The sequence below is a fragment of the Prinia subflava genome, chromosome 12, assembly GCF_021018805.1.
Source record: "Prinia subflava isolate CZ2003 ecotype Zambia chromosome 12, Cam_Psub_1.2, whole genome shotgun sequence".
Classification (NCBI taxonomy): domain Eukaryota; kingdom Metazoa; phylum Chordata; class Aves; order Passeriformes; family Cisticolidae; genus Prinia; species Prinia subflava.
The window spans coordinates 8,266,602-8,283,316 of NC_086258.1; the positions used below are offsets into that span (position 1 = coordinate 8,266,602).

Here is a 16,715-nt window from a genome sequence, read left to right on the forward strand (position 1 = left end):
TGCAGGGAAAGTTTTAAAGCCCAGGGAATGGTGGCTTAAAAGGTTTAAGCACTCGGTGATGGAGATACTTAGTGATGCAAGAGATGGGGGTACAGACGGGAGAACACAAATAATTCACCCAGCAAATGCTTTAATTCATTTTAAATTTCATTTTTTTAATTAATTTAATTTAATAAATCTGAGGAGGGGCTGCCAGGGAGGAAGGGGATGGCAAAACCAGCAGTGCTGGGAAGGAGGAGGGAATTCTCCGTGAGCTCGGGCAGGGAGATGCTCCAGGAGCTGCCAGAAGGAGTGGGCAGGAGGTCAAACCCTCCTGAGATAAAGAGCTGGTGCTCTTTTAGTGATCCACGTGCCTTAAATACGTGAAAACACTCGAGGTTCAGTCCTTTACAGGGAAAAAGGGACTTTTCTCCACCCTGGGTGTTGCTCCCTGCCCCTCTCTGGGCATTGGGAGCCACCCAGGATTTGCAGCTCTGTGTCCTCTCTCTCCTCCAAGGTGTTTAGGAAACAAATTCTCCCTGTCCTAGGTTTATCAGGATAATATTTAGCTGATAATAATATTATTTAATAATAATTTTAAATAAATATTTAATAATATTTAGCCCAGAATTTATTTAGCTGCATTTCCTTCCTTGGAGGGTTACAAGGGATGTGTGGGATGGTGGAAAGCTCAGGGGACCCACTGGCAGGTGTGGGGTTACCACAATTTACTCATTGCAGTCCTTAATTCTCCATAATTAAAACAAAATAAATCATCAGATTAGGAGAACCTGCCTAGAAGGGAGATGAAAAAGTCACCCAGAGGAACTCTGAAATCCCCCTGGAAAAGGATTTCAAACCTGGGGGAGAGGGGAGAGTTTAACTCCAAATGACTTGGAGGTTTTGGGTTTTTTTTTTCCTTGTTTTAATCCATAACTTTGAGATCATCCCTGCTCTGCAATGACTTGGAGGTTTTGGGGTTTTTTCCCTTGTTTTAATCCATAACTTTGAGATCATCCCTGCTCTGCTGGAAGGCGAAGGCTGAATGTCTGAGGGAGAAAATCCATCCCTCCTTGCCACAGAAAGGAAACAAACAGGGAGGGTGCTGAAATCCGGCTGGAAATGTGGTTTAAAGTGGTTTTTGCTTTCAGGGTGACCGGGGCTTTGATGGCTTGGCTGGTTTGCCTGGTGAGAAGGGAAACAGGGTGAGTTCTGCTCCTCTTCTGGCTGGGAGCAAACCTGGGGAGGAGGAGGAGGAGGCACAGAGAGGATGGGTGTCCCCAGAGCCTGTGGGATGTCCCAGCTCCATCCCAGCATTCACATCCCAGGGAGCTGCAAAATCCCTCTGAGATCCTCCTGGGGCTGCTCCAAATCGGGACAAAATTACCTCAAAAGTGCAGCCTGAAAATCAAAGCAAGAGGCAAAACCTGCTGGGGGTTGGTGCAGTGAGGGTGGGAATTGCTTGCAATTACAGTGGGTTCAAACTCTTTGCTTTATAATTTAAAAAATTTGAGGAAAAAATGGGGGAAGGTGGTTATTTTGGCAGGCTGGGTGTCCCTGCCCTCCCTGGAGCAGAGAGAGAGGGCACAGGGACCTCCAGCACAGAGAGAAAAATCAAATTATCGAATTCTCCATCAGCATTCCCCGCTGGTGTCCATGGGCAGAGCGTTTGCACCTTCTCTGAAGCCTTTTCTGCCTTTTTTTTATAGGGTGAGCCAGGGCCCCACGGCCCCCCGGGGGCTCCTGGAGAGGATGGGGAGAGGGTAAGTCTGCCTGGGAATTCAGAATTCCTAAAAAAACCCTGGAAACAAGAAGCAGATGCAGCATCAGGCATGGCAGGAGCTCCCAGTCCTTGAGCCTTCCCTGAGAGCGACAAGGAGATGGGAGATGAAGTGGGAAGAAGAATTTGGCTTTAAAGATGTGGTCAGGAAACTCAAGTTTTGTTAAAAGAAAAATAAAAAAAAGCGGCAAACAGAAAAAAACGCCACAAACACACAAAAAAATCCAAAAACAAACAAAAAATTAGCACAAGAAAAATGTGACTAGATCAGGTGATCGCTTCTGATTTGCTGAAATCCAGAGGATTGCATGGAGACTTGGGGAGCAGAAATTCCAGACAGAGGCGGGAATCAGAGATCAAATTGTTCAATTCCCCTTCAGGCAATAATGGAAAGTGCTCAGCAAAGCCCAGACTAAGTGATCACAGCTCTGGTTTAAGGGGAGAGCTTGAAAATGCTGAAGGCAGCGTGGATTTCCCAGGCTCCCATCCCCTCCCACGATGTTCTCTTCCCACTTTGGGCTCTTTGTTTCCCTGGAAAAAAATAATCAAATAATCAAATAAATAATCAAATAATCAAATAAATAATCAAATAATCAAATAATCAAATAATCACACCTCCCTCACACGGGCTGGGGAGGGATAATGTAGCTCTGCCTTAGTATAAAAATAGAGACGGGTATTTCCAAAACAAAATTCAGAAAAGTTTTGCAGATAAAGTAGACACGAGTTCACAGAAGAAAGACAAGAATTCATCGTGCCTGTAAAAAGCTTTGAGGATGAACAGAGCAAAACTGGAGGGGGAAGGAAGGAGGAAAGGCAGAACTGGAATCCCAAAGGGAAAAAGAAACAATTCCAGGTGTGCAGGGAGAAAAAAGGGATTTAACAGCACAGGAGGGAGGGCTCCTAAGGGAGCCTCAGCTTTGGGGTGATTTAAAAGCAACCCAGGGGAAGCACCCTGGAGAATTTATGGGGATTTGGAGTATCCAGCAGGAGATTGGAGAGGTTTTTTAAAGTTTTGATAAGTTTTATAAAGTTTAGATGATGTTAAGTCTACATCCTATTAATTGAAGGTTTTATTACGTGTAAGTTTTATGACATTCATATAATTTCAAATTCTTTCTGCCAAAATTTATTCGTATGAAGTATTGTTTGATTTTAAAATGACTCTAAGTTCTGTGAAAATACACTTATCTTATTTGCAAAGTTATTTTTAGGTGAAGAAGGGTGAAGAATCAGCCTTTTTCTGGTTTATCTGGGGAGTTCTAATTTGGCTAAATCACGTTCCCACCCTGCCTTGCCACTCAGTTTGGTGTTAAACCTCGTGCTTGTTGTCTCACCTGCCCTGAGTTGCTTTTCTGGGTGAATATTATTAAAAAAGGACAAAAAGCCCTTTGTGGTGACTGAATTAAAACCGATTTTTTTCTGTCTCTTGCTGCCTCTGCTGCTGCCCAGGGGGATGATGGAGAAGTTGGACCCCGAGGTCTCCCTGGAGAACCTGTGAGTATCCCCCTCCTCTGCCTTCTCACCCACAGCCCTGCTTGGGGCACGGATTTGGGATGGAAAAGGCGTTTTTAGGGCTCTCATGGGCAGCTTTGCCCTGAAATCCTGCAGGGGTTGAACCCAGCCTGAACAATTTGAGAGTGGCTGTGCTGGAACAACTCTGCTTTGCTTATTTTCATTAGTAATTTTCACTTATTTTCACTCCCACCAAAGTGGGAGATCTTTTGTTTGTTTGTTTGATTGGGTTTTTTTAAATGAAAAAAAAAATTCTCATCGATTTGGTTTGCTCAGAAAAACTCATAACTGTAAATGTAAAACTCAGATGAATGTGATATTTTTCCTGCCTGTATCCTTCTCCCTGGTTTGGGATTGAGGTAATCAGGCTGGCGTAGTAATTAGGTGTGGTAAATAGGTACAAAATAGAGTTTTTGTGAGTAAATTCCAGTGAGAAAAGGCTTTTATCTGAGGGCAGGGGCATTTTCACCACACACTCCCCGCCCTTTGTGCTGGGCAGTGCCAGGGGCTCCTCACAAACCTCAGGATGAAATCCTGGTGGGATTGAACCCAAGGAGAGTTTTTTATTTAACCTCAGTGGGGTCAATACCCTGCTCCCAGTGCACAAAACACCCTAAATCTGCATTTTGTCCATGCTTGGACCCCACGTGGAGGAGGAGCTGGGAATTCCTGCTGTCCTGAGGATGGAGGAGATCTCAGACAAATTTTTTGGACCAAGGCAAAGAAAAGCTTTCAAGGAGATCCCCACTAAAAAAAAACCCCAAACAAACAGACAGTTGGGCTGTCAATTAAATACGGTCGGTCAATTAAATACTCTGAAAAGGCATTTTTCCCCCTAATACTGAGTATTTCTCACTTTACTGACAGTGCAAGCTCTGCTGGTGGCTGGCCGTGGGTTTCTGCAGTTGTTGGCTGCTGATTTCATCCTGGATGCATTTCCTTTGTTATGAAAAGAACATTATCTGTCATTTCTTTCCAAATCTCTGATTTTCCCGTGCTGAGGCCCAGCGTGGTGGCCTGAGATTAATTGATGGGAATTGCTGGACACAGTTCATGGGAGAGAGGGAAGGGTTGGCATTTACAGACTGGCTGGAACTAAATTATAGACAAGATGTCTGATTAACTTCTGGGAAAGATTAATCAACTCAGCTATCTCCTTAGCACATGTCCAAGCAATAACTTATGGCTTATTAACTTCTTAACAGCCTTTATGTGCTCAGGTAACACGGCAACAAAAGAGGAGCTTAAATGAGGGCAACACACGCAGGGAAATTTATTTTTATTTCAGCAGCACGAGTAAAAATCTGTGGGATGGCCAGGATAAAGGGAATTTTGCATTGCAGGGAATTTTGCTATGAATGCACACAAAGCTGGGGGTTTGTCCTCTCTGCCCTCAGCCAAAATGTCATTCCAAATGTGGCTGAAACCAAATGGATTTTCCTTCATCCTGCTCCGTTTCTTCCAGTTGCCCTCACCAGTGGAGTTCCTGCTCTGGGTTCCTGGTTTAGCCCAGGAGGTCTCCAGTGCCTGGGACAGACCCCTGGATTCATCCAGTTTTTGCTGGAAGCTGCAAAATTTTTGCAGGATCTGAATCCCCACGACCTCCAAGAAAAGCCATTTCATTAATGTCTCCTATTCCACCCTGAAATATTTCATTTTAATTCCTCTGCTCTCCCTGCATCATAAAAAGAAGGCTGTGGAATATTTGGGCTGACAGATAAAAGTGCCCATCAATCAAGGATGATTTTCTTTCCTCCGTGGCAGGGAAGGAGCTCCATCCATCCAAATTCCCAGCATTTCCCCTCATCTCAGGAAGGGGCTGTGATTAAAAGCTGAGCTCTCAGTGAGTGCTCACAGACCCCATCCCTTTCCTCCCACTCCAAACCTCCCCGAGGGCTCCAGGAGGGGCTGGGATTCCCAAAAATTCCCCTTGCAGGAATACAAATTCTGTATATTCAATATATTCAAATTCAATACGAATTCTCCTGCAGTGTTTCCCTTGTTCCGTGTGATGCTCCAATCCCACCCAGTTTCCCTGAGGACTCCAATCCCACCCAATTTCCCTGCCAGATTAAATCTTGTAAGAAAGGAAGGAGTGGAAGGAAAACACCAGGAGAGCAGCAGTCCTGAGCTGTGAATGCTGGAGGACCCAAAGCCTTTAAAAATGTTCATTTATGGAAACCTTTCCCAGCCTTGCTGAGGTGTGCATTGTCCATGATTAAATCCCAATCTGGAGGGATTTTGGGGAAGATCCATTGGTGTTGTCAGGTCATCCCTCATGAATTCCCAGCTGACTTGGCTGCAGAGAGTGTGGGTTACAGGATTACGCAGGAATAGGATTAAATTAATTTTTAAAAAATTGGTTCAAGGCGAATTTGTTCCGATGCAGGGGATAAATGTATTATTGAGGTTTATAATCGAGGGGTCTGTGCCCACAGGGTTTCTCTCCCAGTTTGTCACTCAGGGAAAGCTGCTGCAGGTCCGTGCCCAGCGTGGTGCTCGTGCTGATTTGGGATTTTTAACCCTCTTTTCTCCCCACAGGGACCCCGAGGGCTGCTGGGCCCCAAGGGACCCCCAGGACCCCCGGGGCCACCGGTGAGTCCCCCCCTTGCAGCCAAACCCCCTCAGGCACCCCAGCAGATCATCCAGCTGCATCTTGTGCCACATCTGGGCAAGGAGGAGCAGCGCTGTCCCCAAAATAAACTCAGATCTGCCTTCCCTCAGCGGTGTCACGTCCACGCACGGCAGATTTGCCCCACCTGAGTAAATATGAATGCCTTGCTCGGGCTGCAGGGCAGGAATGGGAGTTATTAACACGGTGCCTTTGCCATTAACTCCCGCCTCGGGGCTCTGGAGCAGTTCCTGCAGATTCCAGGCCAGAGCTGAGGCTGCAGCATGTGGGATTTTATTCAGGAGACCTCGTCCCTGGAAGTGCTGATGCAGAGGCTCTCCCTAAATCACTGCTGCTCGCTGGAATCCCAGCCCTTAAAAACGCAGCCCCAAGGCTGAAGGGGTCAGGGTTTAATGGGGAGAATTTTGTGGCCTCTCACCCCTCCTGGGACGTGGTGACAACTTTGCTGTGAGCTCCTGGAATTTAATGAGGAGGGATTGAAGTCAGGATTCGCTCCCAAACTGTCTCATCTCCCACGGGTGGGGTGTTACACCCCACAGCAAAAGATTTTCCTGAAGAAAAGGAGGCTCAGGGAAGTCTCCTTCCCTCCAGCTCCCTGGCAGGAGGCTGTGCTGGGGGGGATCAGTCTCTTTTCCCAAGTGACAGGAGGAGAGGAAAAGGCCTCAAAGAGAGGTTTAGGGTGGGGATTAGGAAAGAATTCCTAATTCTAGGAAAGAGCTGCCAAGCAGTGCCCAGGGAACGCTGGAATCGCCATCCCTGGGAGTGCCCAAACCCCACGTGGAGGTGGCACCAGGGGACGTGGCTGGGTGGTGAACACGGTGCTGGGTCAGTGCTGGATTTGAGGATTCCAGAGGTGTTTCCCACCTGAACAATTCCACGATTCTGAACAGGGAATCTGAACAGGGCACATTTCCATGTTCCCCTCCCAGTGAAGGTGCTCAGGGAGTGTTTGAGGTTTGGGTTGGCACCAGCAGCACAGCCCTGGCTCTTCCCCAGCCAGGTAATTCCCTGTTTTCCTCTGCCTGCTCCCTGTGGGATGCATCCAGCCAGGATTGCCTCAGCCTGGTGCTGGTGGTGCCTCCCAGGCAGGTTAAACCAAAGGGGAAACCACCAAAATTACTTCTAAAAATTCACCTGGATCCATGGAATTGGCTGCTTTACCAAGGACCTCTAGGAAATTACTCCCTTTCAACATGCTCCAAAAGGCTCCTTGATATTTTTATTATTTTTTTTTTTATGGCAATTTCCCTGCTTTTGTGGTGTGAGATAATGTGATATTTCCTTACTGCTGTGTTTTTTAAATCCTTTCAAAGGGTGTGGCTGGCATGGATGGACAAACAGGTCCCAAAGGGAATGTGGTAAGTTTTCCCTGCACATTTTTCCAGGCAGTTCAGATTTTCTATAGGGCAAAATGCAAAATTCTGTTAGAATACATTCACTAATTGCTTTCTAGCCTGGTCTAGGTTCCTATCAAAGCCTGTGAAAAACACCAGGAACATCTTTCCTGCAGCAAATGGATGTTAATTTATTTTAATTTCTGATGGAATTACACATTATCTCCCCATGAAAGATGAAACATTTTACTTGAGATGTGCACTGGGCTAATGAATATAAAAATAGAGGCATTGAACAGAGAGGGGAAAAAACCTTTCTGTGCCTGGGATGGGATGGGATGGGGTGGGATGGGGTGGGATGGGATGGGATGGGATGGGATGGGATGGGATGGGATGGGATGGGATGGGATGGGATGGGATGGGATGGGATGGGATGGGATGGGATGGGATGGGATGGGATGGGATGGGGTGGGATGGGATGGGGTGGGATGGGGTGGGATGGGGTGGGATGGGATGGGATGGGATAATGGGATGGGATAATGGGATGGGATAATGGGATGGGATGGGATGGGATGGGATGGGATGGGATGGGATGGGATGGGATGGGATGGGATGGGATGGGATAATGGGATGGGATGGATTCCCTGGATAATAAATAAATGCAGAGCCAGGTGGTGTTAGAGCCTTGCTCAGCTCCTTTGGGCTGGAAATCCTCGCAGAGGAGTCACTGTGCCTTCAAGTCACTCCTCCTTTCCTTTTCCCAGTGGGAAAAGCTGTTTCCAGGAGCTCTTGGGAGAAGGTCAGAGAGGGTTCAGGGAGCTGTGGGAGGGTGTGGGTCCAGCTCAGGTGTATCCAGGCACTGGGGATACAGGGATACAACTGGGAGCACCCAGGAATTGTGGTTCCCCACCCTCACCCTGCCCTTGTCTCCTCACAGGGCCCCCAGGGCGAGCCAGGGCCCCCAGGACAGCAGGGGAACCCAGGGGCTCAGGTAAGAACAAATCTCCTTCCCCACAGCTGGGAAAAAGTGGGGAGAACTCAGCACCAGGAATGGGAGCAGCAGGTTTGGCTGGAGGAACCATTTCCAGCCCCAAATCTTCCTGCAAGTGTGGGATCCCCCAGTTCTCCAGGGAGCCTCTTTGGCCACGTCACATCTTTTGTGCTGATGCTCCTCCAGATATCCAGGCCTTTCCCGTGGCTCTCAGGGAATTCTGCTCCTCAGAGCATCCCTGTTTCCCTCCTGGGCTGAGCCTGGCTGCCTGCAGCCCGTGCAGCTCTCTGGACATTTTATTGCCCCTCACAAGACCCCCAGCCCTCACAGGAATTAAAATAATGGACAGAAAAGATGTACTTGGAAGGAATAACTTGCTCCTTAACAACCTTAAATTTACTTTTCTTTTTTTTTTTTTGGCTTTTCACAGGGTCTTCCAGGTCCACAAGGCGCCATCGGTCCCCCAGGAGAGAAAGTGAGTTGAAATTCAGCTCTGGCCTCCCTCAGCCATGGATTTGCATTTTTGCTCCTTCAGCTGCTCCTTTGCCCCATGTGCAACATCTGTTTGCAGCCGTGGCCATGAAAGTCTAATGCCTCTCATTCCAGACAGAGGAGAGACCAAGCCAGCTCGGTTTACCTCTAATTCATCATATTTGCATTCATTTCCCCTCTGAGGAGAAACATTTTGAAGGCAGCCCATGGTAAAACATGAGCAGAGGATTGGAAATTCATCTTTTTCTGTGGGTTTGGGGAGTCTGAGGGGGATGATAATGGGAAGAGCCCATGGATCCTTCCCTCTGCCTCTGATTTTCTGGCTGTCAACGTGGGGCTGGTGCTGGCCTTGGGCCAGCAGGATTTAAAGGGGGAGAAATTTCCTCCAAGAGCTCTGGAACCAGCAGGATTTAAAGAGGGAGAAATTTCCTCCAAGAACTCTGGGGCCAGTGGGATTTAAAAGGGGAGAAATTTCCCCCAAGAACTCTGGAGCCAGCAGGATTTAAAAGGGGAGAAATTTCCCCCAAGAGCTCTGGAACCAGCAGGATTTAGAGAGGGAGAAATTTCCTCCAAGATCTCTAGGGCCAGCACGATTTAAGGAGTAAAAAATTCCCCAAGAGCTCTGGAACCAGCAGGATTTAAAGGGGGAGAAATTTTCCTCCAAGAGCTCTGGAACCAGCAGGATTTAGAGAGGGAGGAATTTCCCCAAGAGCTCTGGGACCAGCAGGATTTAAAGAGGGAGAAGTTCCTCCCAGGAACTCTGGAACCATCGGGATTTCAAGAGGGAGAAATTTCCTCCAAGAACTCTGGGGCCAGTGGGATTTAAAAGGGGAGAAATTTCCTCCAAGAGCTCTGGAACCAGCAGGATTTAAAGAGAGAGAATTTTCCTCCAAGAGCTCTGGAACCAACAGGATTTAGAGAGGGAGAAGTTTCCTGCAAGATCTCTAGGGCCAGCAGGATTTAAGGAGTAAAAATTTCCCCAAGAGCTCTGGGACCAGCAGGATTTAAAGCGGGAGAAGTTTCCTCCAAGAGCTCTGGAACCAGCAGGATTTCAAGAGGGAGAAATTTCCTCCAAGAGCTCTGAAACCATCAGGATTTAAAGGAGTTTTTCCTTCAGAGGGGTCGCTGAGGGTTCTCTGAGCTCCCACAGAGCAGGGACACTCTGTGTGTGTCCCCGTGTGTCCCCTCCTGCTCCTTTGGAGTGCAATTATCAATAATCCCCCCAGGAAGGAGCACAGTGACAGCTCTGCCGGACAAGTGACACCTCCTGACGTGTGAGAAATCAGAGTTTGCTAATTAAAAGCTGCTCACTGAGCAGTGTTAGGGCAGCCAGCTGGGGCAGCTCCTCTCTTTTGCCGTTTTTCACCCCAAAAAGGGCATTTTTTGGGGCTGTGACCCCATGGTTTGATACTTCCCCTTGTCCTCACCCTGTGCAGCACCCCGGGATTTTGGGGGTGCCTGGAGCTCCCGTGGGGCTCTCTCTGCTGCATCCTGGCTGTGTGAGAGGTGCCAGCACAGCCCTGCAGCACCCCAGGGTGCTGGAACACCGAGATAAAGGATTCCCTAAATCTGTGGCAGCTCTTCCATCCCTGCAGCCTCCCACAGCTGGGAAAAGCAGGAAATGTGGCTGGAAATCCCCGTCCTGGGGTGTTCTGGAAGCTCTGGTTGATTTTCTCTTCGGTTTTAGGGGTCTTGGGATGCTCTGGAGGCTCTGGTTGATTTTCTGTTTGGTTTGAGGGGTCCTGGGATGCTCTGGAGGCTCTGATTGATTTTTCTGTTCGTTTTGAGGGGTCCTGGGATGCTCTGGAGGCTCTGATTGATTTTTCTGTTTGGTTTGAGGGGTCCTGGAGGCTCTGATTGATTTTTCTCTTTGGTTTGAGGGGTCCTGGGATGCTCTGGAGGCTCTGATTGATTTTTATGTTTGGTTTTAGGGGCTTTGGAGGCTCTGATTGATTTTTCTCTTTGGTTTGAGGGGTCCTGGGATGCTCTGGAGGCTCTGGTTGATTTTTCTCTTTGGTTTTAGGGGCTCTGGAGGCTCTGATTGATTTTTCTCTTTGGTTTGAGGGGTCCTGGGATGCTCTGGAGACTCTGATTGATTTTTGTCTTTGGTTTTAGGGGCTCTGGAGGCTCTGACTGATTTTTCTGTTTGGTTTGAGGGGTCCTGGGATGCTCTGGAGGCTCTGACTGATTTTTCTGTTTGGTTTGAGGGGTCCTGGGATGCTCTGGAGGCTCTGACTGATTTTTCTGTTTGGTTTGAGGGGTCCTGGGATGCTCTGGAGACTCTGATTGATTTTTCTGTTCGTTTTGAGGGGTCCTGGGGTGCTCTGGAGACTCTGGTTGATTTTTCTCTTTGGTTTTAGGGGCTCTGGAGGCTCTGATTGATTTTTCTATTTGGTTTGAGGGGTCCTGGAGGCTCTGATTGATTTTTCTCTTTGGTTTTAGGGGCTCTGGAGGCTCTGACTGATTTTTCTCTTTGGTTTGAGGGGTCCTGGGATGCTCTGACTGATTTTTCTCTTTGGTTTTAGGGCCCGCTGGGCAAACCTGGGCTGCCTGGCATGCCTGGTGCTGATGGGCCTCCGGTAAGTGCTCCTGTCCTGCCTCCCTGCTGGGGCTGCTCCTGCACCCACCCACCCGGGAATGGGAGCCCAGGGTGGGATTTGGGCCCCTCACAGCTCAAAAAGAGGGAATGGGAAGGGTAAAAACAGGAAAAACCATGGGCTGGGATAAAGGAGGTTTAATATGGAAATAAAGAGAGTTTGGAATGGAAGAAAAGAGAGTTTAAGATGGAAGAAAAGAGAGTTTAAGATGGAAGAAAAGAGAATTTAATATGGAAGAAAGGAGAGTTTAAGATGGAAGAAAAGAGAGTTTAAGATGGAAGAAAGGAGAGTTTAAGATGGAAGAAAGGAGAGTTTAAGATGGAAGAAAGGAGAGTTTAAGATGGAAGAAAAAACAGTTTAAGATGGAAAAAAAGACAGTTTAAGATGGGGAAAAAAAAGGTTTAAGATGGGAAAAAAAGGTTTAATAATGAAAAAGCCAACATCCTGCAAGGTCAGCTCTCCCTCCTTGGAGGCTGGGGTGGGTTTGGGAAGCTCCAGCACAGCTTTGCTCACCCTGGGTGCTCTCACCCCCTCTTCAGCCCCTCTGTCCCCTCTCCTTCTCCTCCTCTGCGTTGTGGATGCAGGGATGGATCCTGTGTGTGTTTATTCCCATCCTGCCCTCTGCACAGGAGAGATAAAGGCCGGTGGAAATCACCCGTCAATGTTCCATCCTCGCAGCTTCCCCCTCTCTAATCCCCCTTTAAACATTTGCTCCTCACTGAAAAAATAAGTTAAAAAAAAAAATCAGCGGCCTTTCAACATGATCTCATTGTTACCCATCTCAAAGAGACATTCATTTAAGAATGAAAAAAAAACCGAAAAATCGTTTCACTCTGCACATGCAGAGGGAAAAAAAAAAGAAAAAAAAGAAGAAAAATTGCATTTCCCACCCTGGGATCGCCATTCCTACGGAGGGCACTTGGAACATCCCTGCAGTTGTGAGCTGAGTCAACAGAGCAGCTCCAGCAAAGCCCAGGACATCTCTAAATCTGTAGGTTTTGATGTGAAATTCCTGCAGCAGCCTCCGGGGAGGCTCTGCTGGAGAAACCCGATTTTCAGGCAGCCTGGAGGAGCTGCAGAGTGGCTGTGCATGGACAGGGACCTTTCCCACACGTGGGCAGCGTTTGAGGGTTCGGGTTGCTCTTTCCAAGGAGAAAAATTGTTTTATTTATAGAAATGTGCCTTGGAAGATCCCTGGGAGCTGCTCATCCCTTTGGGAGCAGCCAGGGAGGTGGGCACGGTGAAAATGGGGATGATTCAGTGCAGGGTGGACCAAAGCTTTTGAAATCCTGCTGCGGGTTCATCCTGGAGTGGTTTTATGGATCCTTTGTGCCGTGGTGCTCTTGGTGCTGTTAAAATCACAGCACAAACTGGGATTTGAGCTTTCTCCCCCCATTTTGCTGGTGCAGGAATGACAGCTGTCATTTTGTTCATTTATTAAACCAGCCTGGTTTGGGCAGTTTGGCTTGTCTGACATTTCCTCCTGAAACTGATGATGGGAAATGCTCGGAATTTTCTTTGTGACATTGGTAGAAATTCGTGTTTAAAGGAGAGAGTTCAGTGCAGACACCAGTGAGTGCAGAATGGCCTTAGAGCAGCTGGATGTGTTTCCATCACCCTTAGAAAACCCTGGGAGTGCACTGAGTGCCCTTCAGAGCTCAGTGATGTTGCAGAAATTACCAACCCCAAAGTCATTTCCCATCCCAGCTCCACTTTGGATCCACTCAAAACCACTTTCCTGCATTCCTCGTTTTCTCACTGACCCTCCCAACTCTACCAATTCACACTTTGATTTTGACTGCCTTCAACCCCAGCAGAAGGCTCTAAAGGTGATGGGAATGTGTTGGAAACTCTGGGATGCTGAATTATTCAGCAGCAAATCCCAGGAGGAACGCTGGCCAGGCTCCAGCCAGCCTCTGGCTAGCAGGGATCCAGGCTAGCTGAGCTCTTGGCAGGGATCTGGTGCTGGACTCCAGGAATTCTGAAGGTGATGAGAGGCTCTGACCAGGCTGGGCATTTCCTGACCTTCACAAATTTCCTGCCAGCAGGATTTTATCTCCTCTCCTACCTGCAAAATCCCCGTGCTGCTCTGCTGCTGAACTCGCCCGGGTGTTCTGCTGTGCAGAGAATATTCCAGAATGCTTCGTGCTCCTCTGCTGGAGGGGAAAATTAGAAATAACCAGGTGGAAAAGCACCAAGGATCCAAATGCTGTTCCCTTCCCTTTGGGAAAAGCGAGGTGGCTTCAGGAGGGGCCAGCAGGAATTTCCTGGGGAGCAGGAATAAATAAATCACAGCAAAGCATCAAATGTGCTCTAAACCCCCAAATTCTCTTTTCTTTGTCTCTTTTATCCACAGGGTCATCCTGGCAAGGAAGGGCCTCCTGGAGAGAAGGGCAGTCAGGTGGGTGTCCACAAAAGCCTCAGCTCTGCCAAGAGGAGGGTGAGGGCAGCTGAGGGTGGAGAGGGATCTCCACAGGGATCTCCAGGGGCAGGGGAGGTGCTGAGAAGCAAACCTGGCTCAAATTGGGAAGCTGAGCCCAGATTTGTTCTCTGGCTCTCTCTTTGGTCTGAGCTCCTCCCAGCTCTCCTGGCCAGCAGTGCCCCACAGAGCAGCACACACAAATACTGAACCTGGGAAAGGCAGCTTGCTCTTGACAGACACAAATAAATATCCTTTGTGGCACAGGGAATGTAGAAAATAGATTTTTTTTCCCCCCCTCTCCCCCTCCAGGTCTCTCTTTAACAATATATTTGAGATTATTGCCAGAGGCCAAAGCCCTTGAATTATGCACGGGTCTGTCTGTCCAGATTTGCCAGCTGCACTCCTGCTGCAGCCCAGGCCCTCAGCAAACCCTGCATTGTCAAAAGTTTCTGCTCAGAGTTCAGCCCGGCTGGGTGGGAATCCAGGAGTGCTGCTGGGCACAGCCCCCGGGCAGATCTGTCCCTCTGGTGTCACAGGAGGCTGAAAATTCCACCCTTTCCTCTGGAGAAATCGGAATGGTTTGGGGGTGATCCCTCCTCTCTGTGAGCATCACCAGGATGGTTTGGAAGCAGGGAGGCAGCAGAACGTGTTCCTCCTCCCTGGTTCCCTTCAACCCAAAACATAAATCATGCTGGATGTAGAAATCCCCTTTCCCAACAAGTTTGTGCCATCCTGACCCTCCTCATCCTCCCTTTCCTGTGGGATGGATCTTTGCCATCAGCCCACCACACCTGCTGGAGGTGATGCTCCTGCAGCTCCTGTTTGGGGCTATTTTGGGTTATTTGGGGCTATTTTGGGTTATTTGGGGCTATTTTGGGTTATTTTGGGTTATTTTGGGCTGTTTTCAGGTGGCTGCTACCATTCCTATCCCATGTGGGAAACGGGAAATGTGTTTTCCACACGCTCTCCTCCTCACTGCACCTTTGGTTCGGTTTTTGACGTGTTTTTCTTGTTTGCTTTTTGTCCCCTCAGGGTCCCCCAGGCCCTCAGGGCCCCATTGGTTACCCAGGACCACGGGGAGTGAAGGTAAGGAGAGGCAGGAGCAGTGGAATTCTGGAATTCTGCTGGGGGACACAGGTGTCCCCTCAGGGCCACCTCAGTGCATTTATTGCTCCTGCAAGTCTTGCCCAGCATTTTATCCATGAGGAACACGAATTCCCTGCTCCTCAATAACCCCAGTTCAGCACTCTGGAGGGATTTCCCTCATTCTCCCATTCCCATTCTTCCCAGTTTGCAGCCAGAGTAAACCTCAGGCCCAGTTTAACAAACCAGAGCAGCCTCTCCCCATCAGCTTTTCCTGATCCCAAACTTTGCCAGGCACAGCCTGGGGGAGCTTTCCCATGGATTGAATTCCAGCTCCTGCCTCATTCCTGCTGCTGCTGAGGCAGTGGGGGATTTTTTTCCCCACTCTCCTCTGGTTTTATACCCATCAGGATGTGCTAATTCAGATGCATCCTGCATCCCAAAAATCCCATTAATCCACAGGGATCTGCACTGGTGAATGCACACACAGCCTGGGGAGCGAGGCAGGGGAGGTTAAACCCTCTCAAACCCGTTTGCTGTTCCACCTTCAAACTTTAGGTGGGATTGAACCAGAGCAAAATTCCAGCTCATTTCTTGCAAGGCTGCAGAGGAAACGCAGTGATCCATTAGGGAATGGTGGATTTTCCATTAAAGTGGAGCTGCTTCACCTTAAAGGGAGTTAAAGAAATTGTGTTTTGCAGCAAACCCCACAGTCCAGGTCTTGCTCCCTACCAGCCTCCAGCTTGGGGAAAAAAAAAGTTTGATTGGGTTTTTAGCCATAAATATATTTTATATCTTTCCTCCCTTACCAGAGCCCTGTTCTGCTGCACAAATCTTGATGGATTTTTAATTATTTTTTTCTTGACATATAATTAAAATACCCAAGCAAAGTATTATTTCTTAAAAAAGTATTATTCCTTTTTCTTGTGCTGGTGTTGATACCAAATTTTTTTTCTAGTTTTTATATAAAATACAGACAGGAAAAAAATTTCATAGTGAATTTTATCCCTGCAAACAGAACTTTTGGATAGAAACCACCAACCCCACCCACCAAATCAAGACAGCAGAAGTTTGGGACCATAAGATGCTCCCTGATGAGCCAAAAGCCAGAGGGCAGCAGTTGATATTTAATTAATAACATGTTTAGGAGCACCACAGTTTGCAGAGATACAATTAAACATCAAAGAAAGAAGAAACCCCCACAATTAATGGTGATTTTTAATTACTTCACTCTAAACTTTGCCCTGGTGACATCTTGGTTTCTCTCTCAAGGGAGCAGATGGAGTCCGTGGGTTGAAAGGCACCAAGGGGGAAAAGGTGAGTTCACTTTGGGTTGTGTTCCTGCAATTTCTGAGCATTTTTTGTGCTGGATCCCACAGGATCTTCCCTGGGAAGTTTTCTCCTGCACAAGGGATTTTTCCTGGGGGAGAAAAAAGGGGACTGAGCACCTTTCCTTCATTCCTGCCCCTCCCCAGCAATCCAGCAGTAAATGAAATAAAAACCTTTAGCTTGGGATCTCCCCAACCTCAGAACTTTGTGGGAGGAGTCTTCACTGCCTCTCAGGGATTATCTGTGGGATGAGCTGCATTATTGATTAATTGCAATTAAACCTTGGCTGAAGGAAATACTGCAGCATCCTGGAGGCTGCCTGGGAGCCAGGTGTGAAACCTCCTGTGTGGAAATAAAACCAGTTCTACTTCAGAAATAATCAATTCCCAGCACTGCCAGGGTCTCGTTGCTCACGTTGGGCCTGGTTGTGGTGCTGCCCTGCAGCCAGGAGGGGATGCAGGGCACATTTGGGGACACTGGAGGGGTTCTCTGGGGGTTGGGGTGGGTTTCCCCTCCCGTCTGTGCACTCCAAGGACCTGGAGAAGGCGATGTGTGGACCTC

At 48.2% G+C, this 16,715-nt stretch overlaps 1 protein-coding gene across 3 annotated transcripts in view; it reads left to right on the forward strand.

The window, feature by feature from the left end:
- COL5A1 (collagen type V alpha 1 chain) overlaps positions 1 to 16,715 on the forward strand; it is a 148,906-nt gene that overhangs the window by 90,787 nt on the left and 41,404 nt on the right. For all 3 annotated transcript variants that reach the window (XM_063409693.1, XM_063409692.1, XM_063409694.1), the window contains 11 exons: positions 1,131 to 1,184; positions 1,689 to 1,742; positions 3,212 to 3,256; positions 5,816 to 5,869; positions 7,220 to 7,264; positions 8,178 to 8,231; positions 8,662 to 8,706; positions 11,249 to 11,302; positions 13,677 to 13,721; positions 14,775 to 14,828; positions 16,098 to 16,142. In XM_063409693.1, the coding sequence (XP_063265763.1) occupies positions 1,131 to 1,184; positions 1,689 to 1,742; positions 3,212 to 3,256; positions 5,816 to 5,869; positions 7,220 to 7,264; positions 8,178 to 8,231; positions 8,662 to 8,706; positions 11,249 to 11,302; positions 13,677 to 13,721; positions 14,775 to 14,828; positions 16,098 to 16,142 (549 nt within the window). The remainder of the gene's footprint in view (positions 1 to 1,130; positions 1,185 to 1,688; positions 1,743 to 3,211; positions 3,257 to 5,815; positions 5,870 to 7,219; positions 7,265 to 8,177; positions 8,232 to 8,661; positions 8,707 to 11,248; positions 11,303 to 13,676; positions 13,722 to 14,774; positions 14,829 to 16,097; positions 16,143 to 16,715) is intronic.